A 16,925-nucleotide genomic window follows, 5' to 3' on the forward strand; every position below is an offset into this window, starting at 1 on the left:
AGTGCTTATGTCACACCAAACTGACTCAATGCACTATCCACCAATTTCAACTAGATGCACTTCCTTAGATTTTGTGTTTCTTAACTAACAGCATAACCACTCCTACCTTCCTATCTTGTCTATCTTTTCTATACACACTGTACTCCCTAAATTTCAATCCTGCACTGCTTAAGTTTGTGTGACAGCATGTCTCTGATATCCCATATATATCTACCTTTGATGTCTTGACCATCAAATTCATCAAATTTATTTACTATACTTCTAGCATTGGCAAACAGGTGAAAGTATACATGCACCTGTTCTTACTCTTAGTTACCCTAACACAGCCAATGTACTTACTTGTTCCATGATGACTCCCGGCAGTCCTTGAAATCTCCCTGCACCTTTCCAGGCTGCTGCTCATTCTAATAGAAGCAGCGCAAGAATCAATTTTGCCTCTGCCTGTGGCTACTGTTAATCTTTTAGTCTGTGAATCTCCCAAGCTGGTAGTTTGCTGACCCACCTAACACTTTCAATAGCAGCAGCAAATATTCTTGCACCCTTTCTATTTAAGTGTAACCCATCCCTGTAGAAGCAGTCTCTCCTATTAGCAAGCACAGACCATGCTGAAAAAAATTCTACCTCATGAGCCTTGCACAATCTCTCCATGGCCAAAATGATTGAGAAGACTCTCACCATATACTCCCTTCTATTGTGTCTGGGCATAGTTGCAGACACTTTGAAATTTAATTCTAACTTGTGACTTTTTTTTTCGACATTGACCTGTACTTTTTGAGTAAATCTACATATCTCTTACTCTTAATGTCATTAGTGCCAACGTGTACAATAACATCACATTTTGCACCCTTAAAAGATGATATCTGCTGTACAACGTCATCAACATTTGTCCCCTGGCAGACATACCCTGATCCTGTTCCACCTATCCTTTTTGCATAATATATTCCCTGTCTCCCTGGCAATAGAGTCACAGACAATAACTAGCTCCTGTGGGACCAGAGCATTCTGCCTTGGAGATTGCCGCTGTGTTGCTTGATGCATAGGATTGGGCTCTGGTGTTAAGTCGGGCAGCTGAAAACTTGAGCATATTAATTTCCTCGAGGGCATCTACCCTATACCCCAAACTCTCATAAATGCCGATCAGAACACTGAGTTGGTACCTAATTTTTTGACACTCTCTGCCTGCACCTAGCACACACAAAGACATTCTCCTTGGCTAGATCATGTCCTCTTCCAGAAAGTCCGCAAACATTTCACATTTCTGACGTTTTTTTTAGACTGTGATGTGTTGGAGATTTGCTCCCTTCGGATTTCCCCCTAGCCACAGCACTCCAGCTACTTTGTGCTTGTTGCTCTATTGCACTAGTCTGGTTATGATTCCGTTTAAGTACAATTTTATTAACTAAATTTAATAAGATTAATAAATTTTATTCATTAATATAATACTATACTAAGCTAATAGATTCCTAATACAGTGCTACATATTACACTATCTAGTTTTATGTTATACCTTGTGCTATCAAGTTCAGGATATACATTACACTATTCGTTATTGATCTAATATACTATAACAATGGCGGCAAGTTTCGAATGGTAAAAGACTCTACGGATAACTAAGTATTAACTTGCAAAATCGCTCTCTAAATTAAAAATAAATTAAGGAGCATGACTCGGATTATAAAGCTACTTCTAGAAAATAAATTAATATGAAAATTAAGTCAATAAAATGGCATAAATATAGCTAAGGCTTATATGTTTGCCAGAGCTGTAAAATCTTCTCCTGCACGTGGTTACTCTCCCATATATGTGCCTATAAGATTCTTTGGAAACAAATCCAATTCTTCTACCAGTGCAACCTTACTTACCAAGGTCTCACACATGTTCAATCAGATTTAAGTCTGTTGATCATGCTAGCCATGGCAGTCATTGGACTTCTTTGGATATTTCAGTTTCAAGAAATATGTTTCAAGAAGATGGAAGAGCTGATGTAGCCCTCCACCATTTGAACTCTATGTAAAGTGAATGAAAAGAAATGAATGAAAGAATGAAAAGAAAAGAATGAAAATTGTGAATGAAAAGAAAATCTGGAAAACCACACCCCCTAAAAAGTCACAAGTAGGGTTCGAGGATCTATTCTCAGTATCTCTGCACAGTTAAAGTACCCATATCAAAAACATGAAGAGTGGTGAGGCTATTGATCATTATTTTGCCCCACACAAGGACACCACCTCCATCACCCACAAGTGTCCCTTTCTCTGATGTTGGAGGAATGGTATCACATACCTCATTGTCTCTAGATGAAATAATGCCTAGAATCTTGTTTGTAGGCTAAAACACGACTCATCAGAGAACAGATGAGTCGTGTTTTACCAAGATCATTAATACATGAGTTGGAAAAAAAATGGGATGCCAGCAGGTCAGCTTTATCCTTGGCTGAAGTGACTACAGAACCATCTGGTTTTGACAGAGGTGGGAGCAAAGATGGGCAAAAGTTGCAGCCAATAGCTTTGGCAAGAGACCAGAATGCTCGGCTACCATTAGGGCAAGAAGCAAGTTTCTACTCATAGCCAGTTCAAACTCTAGTTTTGACCAATTAATAACTGCTTTACAATTGTTGCGAGCTTCGATGTAGGCAGAAAATGAAACTGAAGAATTAGAAACAAGCCAATTATGATATGCAACGTTCTTCTCTTGAACAGCCTTAGCACATTTATTGGAACCAGGGTCGTGCCGTGCTATGATACAGATAGGCGGCCGCATCAGTCGGCACCGTAAGGGGGCGGCATAAGCAGCGAAATCAAAATACAATTTGAACCATTAAGGGGCGGCATTTCGAAGACTTGCATCATACTAAGAAAATCTACCACACGGCCCTGATTGGAACACCAAGATTTAGATAAAGGATGAGATTTTAAATTGGAGTGTGAGATAAAGGATTCCATTCCTGCAATAATAATTTAAACTGACATGATCTGAGCAAACGTTGACATCAGAAGTTTTGAAATAGTAATCCAACCAAGGAAAAGAAGAAAAGAAATCCCGCAGGTCATCCCATTTTGCATTCTTGTAATGCCAAACAACACAAGGTTGGGAACTGCCATGAGATAAAGGCTCCACTGAAAAAAGAGACAATTAGCAAGTTGTGATCTGAGGTTCCTAAAGGACCTCTCACTTCAACCGTGTACTTAGAAGGGTAGTTTGTGAGAAAAAGATCAAGCGTATTGGCTGAATGATTAGGATTGTCCGGTAATCTTGTAGGTAAATGAACAATCTGTGCAAGGTCATTAATAATTGCAAAAGTCTCAGCATCTCGATCAGTTGGGTCGGTGTGACTAGAAAACGGAAGCCAGCTGGAGTTGTGAACATTAAAATCACCAAGGAAAATTACCTCACTGTTAGGAAAGTTGGCCTGGAAAAAGTCAAGTTTCAAAGAGAGGAAGTCAAAGAGCTCCAAGTGATTAGTGGAGTTGGGACAATGGTAGAGACAACAGATGAATTTGACACAATGAGGTAGAAAGATTTTAAGCCAGAGAAGATCGAAAAGAGGAGATTCCAAATTACCAAGTCTCTGGCAGGGAATATCGGAATGGACATAGGCACAAGTACCACCTTTGAGACGAAAGGAATCATACAGCGAATAATTTTGGCAAATGAGATGAGCAGTAGTTGAATCAACCGATAACTGAGATTCTGTCAGAAAAAGTACATGGGGTTTGGCAGACTGCAAGTGGAAATGGACATCGTTGAGATTAGAAAGAAGACAGCGAGTGTTTATCAATTCAGTGGGAATTGCTCTTCATGGACTAATGTTGAGTGGAGTTCCCCAGGGTTCAGTGCTAGGCCCATTGTTGTTTTCAATATTTATTAATGATATTCATGGAATCCAATACCAGGCTTAATGTCAAAGTTTGCAGGTGATACAAGGTTGGCAAGATGGAACAATATTTAGAAAAATTTGGTCGATGGGCTAATAAATGGCAGATGAAGTTTAACATTTATAAAAGCGAGTTACTGCATGAGTAGCAGTAATCTCAGAGTAACTTATCAATGTGGGTGGTACTACACTCAGGATAGCAGAAAATGAAAAATACTGCGGGTAATTGTGCAGTCAGATATGAAATTCTCTAAGCAGCGCAGACATGCTGCCAGGACAGCTCATAGGGTTGGTTTTGTCAATGATATACAAACTTTGCTAGTAGAGATAAGAAGGTGATTATTCCTTTGTACAAGGCCATGGTTAGGCCACATCTACAGTATTGTATACAGAACTGTAGGCTTCCCTTTTGGAAAGATGTAGATCTGCTGGAACGTGTGAAGGAAACAAAAGGGTGCTCTTACCCAGAAAGGCTTCAGTACTGCAAATTGTAGCATCTTGAGACTAGACATCTGCAAGGTGATCTGACTGAGGTGTTTAAGGCCTTGAATAGACTGAGTAAGCTGAATTTTGATGGCATTCATCCTCTTGCTGAGACTACACACATGAAGGGGCTTAAATTTAAGTTGAGTAAGGCCAGTTGCTGGATAGACAGGTGGAAATTTGCCTTCAGCCAGAAAGTGGTTGATTGTTGGAATAGGCTTCCATCTGTTGTGGAAGTGGATGTTCTGAATCAATTCAAGGAAAATCTCGACAAATTCCTGGGGGTTAAGAATGGGTGAACTGTTTATTTTATTTTATTTTTGGCTGATGCTATATAAACTTGCTTTCTTGCATCATTGCCACTACTACTACTACTACTAATGTGCAGCTCTGTAAGGTGGTAGGTTGATTTCTAATGGATACTCAGAATTTGCATGCCAGAATGCCCATTATATTAAATATTTGCCTTCGATGGCACTGTTCACAAAAAAATATTCATGAAAAACATTTTATTCAGCAGTGTATTTGCACCTATTAATAAAAATCTATTAATCATATAAGATTCAAAAACAATTAACAGCTTTCATTTTTTAAATATATATGATTAACTTATTTACTGTTAGATTCCAGCCTAACATTAATTTCTTTTCAGCTGTATAAAGATATGAAGAATGCAAGAATTATGGGATTGGATGTATACAAGAAGAACGAGATTCCAGAGATGTACCATTTCAAAAACAATGAATTAGTTCTTCCACTTTTCCTTTTAGCCGATAATAAGCATTTTATCAATAAGGTAAATGCTGCTTATTATACTTATACAATTTAAAAATTCAATACTAAATACTATTTTAAGTTTGTTTTGAATACTTTATCTTATCTTTTTTTATTATAAAATAATCTTGACATTCAATATTAGCAGTGGGAAATGATGCAAGGAAGCAACTTTATGCAAAAAAATAAATAAAAACACTGCAGACCTCAACTGACGATCTTACTATAATAATTTGTCTTATGGTTCCTCAAACTGATTTAAACTATCCACTTCAATAAGAGATGGAAGTTTATTTCAACAATCAATCAATAACTTTCTGGCTGAAATCGGACTCATCCTTTTTTCAATGTAAATTTACATTGGTGTTCAAAGAAAGTGCATCACGTAGGAATTTCACATTTCTAATCCTTTTTCGCAATGGTATGTTACATTAATGACTAGCATCACAAATAGAAATATAAACAAAAGATATTTATTAATAGTTAAGGCAAAGCTAATTAATATTTGACAGGTGCTCTCAAAATATTCCAAAATGAGCATTTGCAAACTTTATACAACAGTTTGATAAACACGACATTTATGGCTGAAATGTTATCAGAAGTCCTCAATTTGCTTCAGTTTATCATTTTAAATGGAAAACAAAATGAAAAGTTCACCAGGTGCAAACTAATATTTAGTTGAACTGCCTCTGGCCCTGATGACAGCAGCACACCGTCGAGGCATTGACAAGCTCAATTTCTGAAGATAATCAACTGACAGTTCATGGTTCCAAACAAGAATTATGGCTTCCTGAAGTTCACAAATGGTCTTTGGTTTCTTTCTGGCAACTGCAGATTCCACACAATGCTAACAGTTCTCTATAGGATTCAGATCCGAGCTGCTTCCTGGTCAGCTAAGAGTTGTAATGGACCGTTCTTCCAACCATTTTTTCACCTGTAACAAATGTAAACACATTACTGTGGAACCTCTAATGCTATTTGTTATTTGTTTTTTTTTTTTTTAGGAGCATTAGCAACTAAGGCCATATTGCTCTGGGGATATACGGTGGTCATTCCTTGACCTTTCCGCATCCCCATATTTGGTGGTCACGGGCTCGAACCCTGGTCTAATCAAGAAGTGTGTGCTACGAACTGCTGCATCTGCCCACCTGGCTGCGGAGGCGCCAGCTCTAATGCAGAAATGAAGCTAAAGTAACTACAGAAGTGCCTACTTACACTTTTTGCTCGATGATAAGGAGCAGAGTCATCCTGAAAGATGCAATTACTTGGTCTCTAATGGTTGGATAGCAATTTGCCTTCCAATACAGCCAGGTATCCATTGGCATTTACAGAACCTTTTATAAACTGCAGATGACCTACTCTGCGATACAAAATGCATCTCCAATATCATTTGGCTGGTAGGGAATTTCACTGTAGACACCATACAGTCTGGATGGTATTCTTCACTACGTCTATGGCGAATCATTTGTCTCCCATCAGAGCCAAGCAGTTTGAATTTCTTCTCATCCGAGAAAATAACTGACTTCCACTGCTCGGGGGTCCATTTGACATGCTCCTTACACCAAATTAATCAGGCCTTCTTCTTAGGACGACAGGCTACAAGTCCATTTTTGAAGAGGCATCTTCTGACTGTTCCTGCACTTGCTACCACTCCTGTGTGTTCTTTCCATTCTCTTTTCAGCTCAGAAGAAAAAGCTTTATAGTTTTTAAGGCATACGTTCTTCAAAACACAGTCCTGTTTTGGCGTAGAAACTTGTTTGTGTCCAGTTCGTTTTTTCCTATCAGCAGAATCAGTATTCTTGAGTTTGGAAAGAAATCTACTCACTGTCGACTGATTACAAAACACTCTATAAGTAATGTGATGGGAAGAACATCCTTCCTCACGTAAAGCAACAATAGCACTCTTTCTTCGTGGCGTCAACTGCACGTAACTTGTCATCCTGACACAAGCAAGGAATGACGCAACTCTTGCCGATCGTGCTTATATAGCTGAAAGTAACAGCTGATGCAATAGTACGCCATCATCTACACATGTCAATCTTATCTGATGCAATCTATAAGAAATATTGCCATATATGTACGTTATTCAGACAACAATTACAATTTTAAGGGATGATGCACTTTCTTTGAACACCAGTGTATGCCCCGTTAAGTGCATCACCTGAAAAAGAGCAAGGACGTCATCAACATTTAGTTTATGCAATCCATTTAAATTCTTAAACACTTCAATAAGGTCTCCTCGAAGGTATGTAGTTTCCAAGATCTGAAATTTGCAGTATAAGTCATTTATCGTAAGAGTACCCATTTTTTGTTCTGGACTAATCCTGTTGCTCATCTTTGCACCCATTCCAACGGATACACATATTTCTTAAAACGAGGCTTCCAGACCTGTATGCAGTACATTACCATTTCCTTATACAATTGAATATTAACCTCCTTGTCCCTGTGAGCAAAATTCCTGTATAGCATTGACAGGATCCCATAACTGACCTGGCAGCCTGTCTGCACAGCTCAGAAAACTTCATGTCGGACTGTATGATTATCCCTTACATCTCTTTTGTTCTCCACCACTTTGAGTGTGGTACCAACTAATTTTTTGGGCATGTTATGCCCATTTACAGAACCTCTCATTTATCAATATTAAACCTCGACTGCCACTTCTCAGCCTATCTGACTAATTTTTCTAGGTCTTGTTGCAGTGGTATGCCTTGATTCTTGTTGGTTTGCAGTTTATTGGCATATCAGCAACAGAGGCGATAATGTGCCATGATCCTTGCCATTAACCCCCCCTATCAAAATTTATATCATCTGCCAACTTGGACAACATGCTTCAAGTTGGCAGATGCTATTGTTGTTATTGGGCAGGCTTGGTCTAATGTTATTATGCCACTAGTAACATTAGTCCAAGAAGAGCAGTGCCCATTCATAACCACCCTCTGTCTTCTATCACTCAACTACCTGTTTATCCAGAGCTGCAACTTGCCCCAATGCCATAATGCTTCTTGTACAGCAGTCTTTCATCAGGAATAGTATCAAAAGATTTGCTGAAATTTAGGTATATTATGTCAATTTATTTTTTTTTTTGTATTGAGGTCTTTTATTACCATGACATATCAGCCACAAAGACTGGCCAGACATAATCTCCCATTAAGAAATCTTTACTGTGATTTCTGTATAATCACATTCCTGATTATCCTTTTACCAATGACTCAACTGGAACTACTTGGGCTTTTCTCTTATAAACAGATAGTAAACTCAATCTTATTGCATTTGTGATAATACTGATAGCTGGAATTCTGTGAGTTTTTTACATTTATTACAGTGAAATGTGTTTCCCCTCCACTGAAATCTTCAATCATTTAAAAAACACAAATTTTCAGAATCTTCTTTTCATTCCTATTGTTTAAGCTTCGTAAACTTGTTACTCCGTATTGTATCTCACTTCTGCATATATCGTGCTAGGTGCAATATTTGCATGCTGTGGTCTTCGTTATTGATTCCTTATTTTTTTTACTGTTTTAAAATTACAATCCCCCCCCAAAAATTGTCAGTGAACTGAAATATTATCAAATAGTTAGTATGCACATATAACAGTAGATATTAATTAAGCTATGTATATAAGCATAAATTGATTTTATACTTATATACATAGCTTAAGTTAAGGCATATGATGCAAGAAAGCAAACTTATACAGCATCAACCAAAAAAAATTCCCATTTCACCCAACCGGTCACTCAAAAAGTTTGTCTAGTTCAGGATTAAATTATTTAAGTTATTTATTTAATTATTAAGGTATTTATTAAGGTATCAACTTCCACAACAACAACAGATAGAAGGCTCTTCCAGCAATAACCTACCTGCCGGCTAAAGGCAAACTTCCTATCTTATAACTGTCTTTCCTCAATTTGAATCTATGCCCCCTCAGGTTCTTAATCTGAGCAAGCGGAAGAATCCAGTCAGCATCAAACCATTCAAAGCCTTATACATCTCGATCAGATCACTAGGCAGGTGCCTAGTCTCCACATGCTGCAACTTGCAGAACAGCCTTTCTTCGTAATGGAACCCCTTTGTTCCACTCACCAACCTTGTTGCCCTTCTCTATACTCATTCTAGCAACTCCACATCATTCCTAAAATGAGGCTTCCAGACCTGTACACAGTACTCAAGGTGTGGCCTGACCACTGCCTTATACAAAGGCAACACTTCCTTGTCTCTGCTAGCAAAATTCATATATCATTCACAAAACTCCATGACTTGTTCTGGCAGTCTGTCTGCACTGCTCAGAGAACTTCATATCTGACTGCACAATTACCCCCAGGTCTTTTTCATTCTCCACCTGCCTGAGTGTAGTACCACACGGTACATTTCTCTTGGGTTTCTACTTCCCATATTGAGTACTTTGCATTTGTCAATTTTAAACTTCAGTTGCCACTTCTCAGTCCACCTGCCTAACTTTTCTAGATCCTGTTGCAGTAGCATACTGGCTTTACTGTCATTAACAACCCTGCAACTTTTGTATCATCTGCAGACTTGGACATTAAGCTTGATATATATCTTCATTGATAAATACACAAAACAACAGTGGGCTCAGCACCTAACCCTGGGGGGCTGCAGGGTTAGGGGCTGGGTTAGGTACAATGGACACTGATCTACGTGGACATTAGTCCACGTAGATCAGCGCCCATTGCACAGAGTGATAATAAATGGAAACTTCTCTACGTGGACATCAGTCCACGTAGAGAAGTGTCCATTTATTATCACTCTCTGCCATCTCCCACTCAACCATCCCTTTATCCATTGCAGTAACTTGCCCTTAATGCCATTCTGCTCCAATTTGTGCAGAAATCTTCCATGTGCAACAGTATCAAAAGCTTTCCTGAAATCCAAGTATATGTTATCAAAATTATTTTTTTTCATCCAGTTTCTTTGTGACCACATGTAGTATCCAATCAAATCGGTCAGACAAGACTTCCCCTTAACAAACCCATGCTGTGTCTGAGCTATTACTGCTGTCTTGTCTAGGTGATCCTGTATCACCTCTTAACCAGTCATTATTTTCCCCAGAACAGAAGTTAAACTAACTGGTCTATAATTACATGTCTCCCCCTTTGAAGCCCCTTTGGGAATTGGGGATACATTTGCACATCTCCAGTCCATGGGGGGAATTAGGGATACATTTGCACATCTCCAGTCCATGGGGCCTTGCCTGACTCTAAGGATGCTCTCGTAATTATGGCTAAGGGTTTGCTTACTTTCCTTGCTGCCTTGTTCATTATAACTGGATAGATTCCACCTGGCCCAGGTGCCTATTTTATGTTTAAATTGAACAATTTCTCCTCCACTTTGCTCTCAGTTACTACAAAATCAATTAGATCTCTGTTAGAGTTTGATAAAATTCTGGCATTCCCTTGCTTGAATAATTGCTCATGTGTGAATGTAGATGCAAAATACTCATTCAGTTTATCAGCTACTTGAGCAAGATCATCAATACTCAAACCATCTATTTTAAGTGGACCAATGTGTAGTTTACTCTGAAAACTATAGAAGGAAGGGGAGGAATCACAATGGTAAACAACTCTTCACTCTGGTAAATAATTCAAAGTAAAGAACCCTTAGCTGATTTTCTTTCCTTCCTTTGCCAAAGATTTCTCTAATCTGCCTTCACCTGCTTTGTGATTTCATTACAGACTAGCTTATATCTTCCACAGGCATTCGTGTCACCTGATAATTTATATGCATCCCATGCATTTTTCATTTCTGTCACAAGCCTCATTGATTCATCTGACATCCATTTAGGCATGAACCTTGGACAGTACTTCTTAGTTGGTATGAAAAGCCTAATAGCCTCCATGATTAAGTCCTTGAAGGTTTCCCATTTAGAATTCACCCCTGGTAACATCATCAGTTGATCCCACTGTATAGAATTTAAAAACTGTCTGAGACCACTGTAGTCACCTTTAAGAAAACAAAAACCCTTCCCTCTAACCTTGATGATAGTTACATCTTTAAGTAAATCCCATATCAGTACACTATGATCACTGGCACCTAATGGTTCCTTTATCTGCAAATTCTTAATGCATGAATAATCACTACTGATCATCAGATCAAGGGTATTACTCCCTCTGGTTGCCCCTCGAACATGTTGCTGTAGAAAATGGATGTCAGATGAACTAATGAGACATATGGCAGAGAAGAAAAATGCATGGGATACATACAAATTAACACGTGACACAGAAGCCTATGATAGACACAAGTTTATCTGTAACCAAGTTACAAAGGAGGTTAGGCAGGCGAAGGCAGATTATGAAAAATCCTTTGCAAAGAATGCAAAGAAAAACAGAAAAGAGTTCTTTACTTATGTAAACTCTAGAAGGAAGGGGATGAATCAGATTGGTCCACTTGATATCGATGGACCAACTGTTGATCCTGCTCAGGTAGCTAACAAACTAAATGAATATTTTGCATCGACATTCACACATGAGGAGTTATTCAGCGAGGGGAATGTCAGAGGTGTATTCAACTCTGGCAGTAAGCTAGAGAATCTTGTAATCTCTGAGAGTAAAGTGGAGGAGAAATTGGTGAAGATAAACACAAGGCAGGCACCTGGGGTGGATGGGATCTATCCAGTCATATTAAAGGAGGCAGAAAAGGAAGTAAGCAAACCCTTAGCCATAATTATGAGAGCTTCCTTGGACTCAGGAGAGGTACCCATGGACTGGAGATGTGCAAATGTGACCCCAATTCACAAAGGAGGATCAGAGTCTGACACGAATAATTATAGACCTGTGAGTTTAACTTCTGTACCCGGAAAATTAATGGAGGCACTGGTTAAAGAAGCACTGCAGGATCATCTAGACAAGAGTTCAGTTATAGCTCAAACACAGCATGGTTTTGTTAAGGGGAAGTCTTTCCTGACCAATCTGATTGGATACTATGATGCAGTCACAAAAGAACTGGATGCAGGGAATAACTTTGATATTATATACTTGGATCTTAGAAAGGCTTTTGATACTGTTGCACATGGAAGACTGCTGCACAAATTGGAGCAGTGTAGCATTAGAGGCAAATTGCTGTTATGGATAAAGGGGTGGTTGAGGGGGAGAAGACAGAGTGGTAATCAATGGACACTGTTCATCGTGGACTAATGTTACTAGTGGAGTCCCTCAGGGTTCAGTATTGGGTCCATTATTGTTTTCTGTATTTCTAAATGATATTGATGATGGTATATCAAGCTTAATATCCAAATTTGCAGACGATACAAAGGTTGGCGGGGTTGTCAAGGACACTACTGACACTATGCTGCTGCTGCTGCTGCAACAGGATCTGGAAAGGTTGAGCAGATGGGCTGAGAGGTGGCAAATGAAGTTTAACATTGACAGATGTAAAGTACTACATATGGGAAACAGCAACCCCAGAGCAACATATCAACTCTGTGGTATGACAGTGGTAGAGAATGAAAAGGACCTGGGGGGTGGTTGTGCAGGCAGATATGAAGTTCTCTGAGCAGTGCAGACGGGCTGCAAGAGTAGCTCATGGTGCATTGTCAATGATATATAGGAATTTTTCTAGCAGGGATAAGGAGGTGATTATTCCCTTGTATAAGGCAATGGTCAGACCACACATACAGTACTGTGTACAGGCCGGCAGGCCTCATTTCAAGAAGGATGTAGAGCTGCTGGAACGAGTACAGAGAAGGCCAACAAGAGTAGTGAATGGAACAAAGGGTGCTCTTATGAAGAAAGGCTTAAGTTGTGCAAATTACAGTGTCTGGAGACTAGACACCAGCGAGGTGATCTGATAGAGGTGTATAAAGCCTTGAATGGTTTGAGCATGCTCAATGCTGATGGGATTCTTCCTCTTGCTTAGAATAATCACCTGAGAGGGCATAAATTCAAATTGAGGAAAGACAGATGTAGGATAGACGTGCGGAAATTTGCCTTTAGCCAGCAGGTGGTTGGTTGGTGGAACAGACTTTCATCCCTTGTCGTGGAATTTGATAGCCTAAATAAGTTTAAGGCTCAGCTGAACAGGTATTCCGAACGAACAGAGGGGTGAAGTGGAAGTGGTTATTTTTTATTTATTTATTTATTTTATTTTATTTATTTTTTTTTTTAATTTTATTTTTTTATTTTTTTATTTTTTGGCTGATGCTGCATAAGCTGCTTTCTTGCATCAAATGCCTCTACTAATGCTAATGCTAATGCTAAAACAATCCTCCAATAAATCCACAAAAGGCTTGTTAGTATGCAAGTCACCAAGTCACAAGTTCCAGTTAATATCTGGAAAGTTAAAATTCCCCATTACAAGACATTCTAATTTATTGGCCCATTGTATTTCTGTGCACAACTGTTCATTGTACTTATCAGAGTCATTAGACCTATAACATACTCCTACTCACACCAAACAGACTCAACATTGCACTGTCCACCCATGTCAAGTGGATGTACTTCCTTAGATTTTATGTGTTTCTTAACTAACAGCATAACTCCGCCTTCTTTCCTACCCTGTCTGTCCTTTCTGTACACATTGTTCTACCTGAATTCTAATTCTGCACTGCTTATATCTGTGTGACACCATGTCACTGATATCCCAATAATGTCTGCCTTTGATGTCTTGATCAACACTTCAAATTCATCAATTTTATTTACTATACTTCTAGCATTAGTGTAGATGCAAATATACATGCACTTGTTCTTACTCTTAGTTACCCTAATGCAGCCAATGTATTTACTTGTTCCATGATGACTCCCGGCTGCTCTTGAAGTCAACAGCAACTTGCTCTCTAGGGTGCTGCTCATTACAATAGAAGCAGTTCAAGAATCACCTTTGCCTCTGCCTGTGACTACTTTAATCTTTTAGTCTGTGAATCCTCCCCCCAATCTAGCAGTATTCCGATCCACCTAACACTGCCTCAATAGCATCAGCAAATATTTGTGCACCCTTTCTATTTAAGTGTATCCATCCCTGTAGAAGCAGTCTCTCCTGTTCATCATCATCAGCCATTTTCAATCCACTGCAGGATGAAGGCCTCTGCAGCAACTTTCCAGTTCCTTCTGTTTTGTGCAATGGCTATCCATTTACTACCCACAAACTCATGAATTTCATCTGTCCATCTCCGTCTTTGTCTTCCAAGGTTTCTCTTAGCTCCTCTTGGGTAACCATTCTGTATTTTCTTAGTCCATCTCTCATCATGTCTTCGAGCTATGTGTCCTGCCCAAGATCATTTTAGTTCTTTAATTTTGATAAGAATTACTTGAGTCCTTAAGTCCTTTACTTGAGTTTGCTGTCTAATCCATGTGTTTCTCTTCTTATCTAACAGTCTGATTCCCAATATAGTTTGTTCCATTCTTCGCTGTGTAGTTCTCAGCTTCTCTTCCATTCTTTTGGCGAGTGCCCACGTTTCACTTCCATAAGTCATGGTGGGGAGTATACATTGGTTCATTATTTTATGTTTCAGACAAACTGGGATATTGCTCCTCAGTATGTGACTATTTCCTGAATGCTATCCATCCAAAATTTATTCTTCTCTTGACTTCCAGCCATTTATCATTATTACAGCTAATGACTTGTCCCAGATAAGTATATGACTCCACTTTTTCAATTACTGCTCCTTCAATCATAATATCCCTTTCTGTGGCATACTTGTTCATCATTACTTTTGTTTTAGCCATATTCATCTTTAGTCCAAAATCCTTACTAACTTTGCATAACTGATTAAGATTTTCCTCTAATTCTTTGGGATCGTGGCTTATGACCACAATGTCATCTGCAAATCATAAATGGTTTAGGTACTCTCCATTCACATTGACTCCTTTCTGCGACCAGTCTAATCTTCTGAAAGCTTCCTCAAGGGCAGCAGTAAACAACTTCGGAGATATTGTGTCTCCTTGTCGAACTCCTTTCACAATTTTAAATTTATTACAGGCGGGCCTCGATTAATGCGATTAATTCGTCCTGTGAGCGCATTGCACAAAACGGAAACGCGTTAATCGAATATCATAACCAATAGGAAAAATTATAATTGGTCCTTGACCTTCTGGAATGTCCATAAAGAATTTTAAAAATACCTTTTAAATAACTTTTTAACTGTGTATAATGTAAAAGATAATGAAAATAATTATGGAATTAAATGTTTATTGCATTAAACACCGGTTCTTAAACTGTGCACCGCGGAATATTTTAAATTTTCAAGGGAAACACAGCGATACTCGACATCTGTCGGACACAGCGCGAACTACTAGCTCGAGGTAGTTCACAGTTTCAGCATTTCTTATTAAGTTGTTTGGACCTAACTACTAAACGAAACTGTTAGGTATTTCTTTTGGTCTGGGTGCACCTTGAAAAAATTACTGAGACATTAAAGGCACCGTGAACCGAGAAACTTTGGGAACCTCTGACATAAAATACACAATGAAGAAATTACTGTTGTGGAAATATTTGAACAGTGTTGACTTTCTCTTTTTATCAATCAATTTTCGATAGCCGACAACAATCTTCTCTGGGCCTTGGTGAAATAAATATCGCAGAGAACATCAAACCTTTTGTTTGAGGTTCTATGCGATACGAAAGATTTCATCTAATTCTTTTACCGTTATCTCCTTTGCAGTAACATTTTCATCTGGCTCATTTAAAAATTTGAATTTTTAAATGCAAGTCTGCATTGACTTTATTAGGGGTAGACAAACACGTCTTCTTCCGATGGTTGATGGAACACATCGAGGCGGGCAGCAGGCAAACGTTTGTTTATTGACCGTACGACTCGCGGTAAGCTTAACGCGCGATTCACATTTTTTTCAACTATCGCATAAAAAAAAAAAAGATAGCGTTAACTGGAAATTTGCATCATGTAAAGTGGTATCATTTTTCAAATAGCATTAACTGAATATTGTGTTAATTGAACTCGTGTTATGCGAGGCCTAGCTGTACTGTCTTTGTCTAGTCTGATAAAGGAGGTAGCTTTCTTGTATATTTTCTTCAAAATTATAATATATGGGGTATCTATGCCTTGTCTTTCCAGTGCCCAAAACATTGCCTTATGCTGTATGGAGTCAAAAGCCTTTTCATAATCCACAAATGCCAGGCATAATGGTGGTTTATATTCATTTGCCTTCTCCATTAGCTGTGACATTATGTGAAGGTGATCCATAGTTCAGAATCCTGTCCTAAAGCCAGCTCGCTCTTTTGGTTGATTCTCATCAAATATTCCTTCTAATCTGTTAGTAATGACCTTTGTGAACAACTTGTAGATGTGGGATAACAAGCTAATTGGTCTATAATTTCCAATTTCTGATTTATCTCCTTTCTTATGCAGCAAAACTATGATTGCATTATTCCACTACTTAGGTACCACACCTTTTCTAATGTATTTTGTGAAGAGTTTTGCCAGTTTTTGTGTCATGTCTCTTCCTCCCAATTTTAAAAATTCTACAGTAACTCCATCTTCCACCAGAGTTTCTGATTCTTCATTTTTTCAATGCATATTCTACCTCATCAGGAAGGATATCAGGTAGTTGTACGTGTTACTAATTTGCAATCCAACAACCCCACTGCTGGCATCATTTCCTTGCTCCTTGTATAACTCTTTATAGTAGTCTTCTGCTATTTGAATTATGCCTTCTCTGCTATTCATAAGTACAAGATCGCTATTCTTCAGTTTCAGTATCATTTGTCTTTCTGTATTACTGCTCATGACTGCTGATTTAAATCCTTTGTTTTCCCTTAATGCTTGTTCTACTTTTCTTGTGTTAAATTTCCTTATGTCCTCTCTGAGTCTCTTTCTAATGGCTTTGCATAACTC

General features: G+C 38.6%; 1 protein-coding gene across 3 annotated transcripts in view; it reads left to right on the top strand.

The window, feature by feature from the left end:
• The window catches only part of LOC150091765 (glycerophosphocholine cholinephosphodiesterase ENPP6-like), a 108,179-nt gene that overhangs the window by 74,082 nt on the left and 17,172 nt on the right, over window positions 1-16,925 (top strand). For all 3 annotated transcript variants that reach the window (XM_090376815.1, XM_090376822.1, XM_090376830.1), the window contains one exon: window positions 5,007-5,150. In XM_090376815.1, coding sequence (XP_090232941.1) covers window positions 5,007-5,150 — 144 coding nt within the window. The remainder of the gene's footprint in view (window positions 1-5,006; window positions 5,151-16,925) is intronic.

The sequence above is a fragment of the Mastigoproctus giganteus genome, chromosome 1 (assembly GCF_048544385.1).
Source record: "Mastigoproctus giganteus isolate SK-2022 chromosome 1, ASM4854438v1, whole genome shotgun sequence".
Classification (NCBI taxonomy): Eukaryota; Metazoa; Arthropoda; class Arachnida; order Uropygi; family Thelyphonidae; genus Mastigoproctus; species Mastigoproctus giganteus.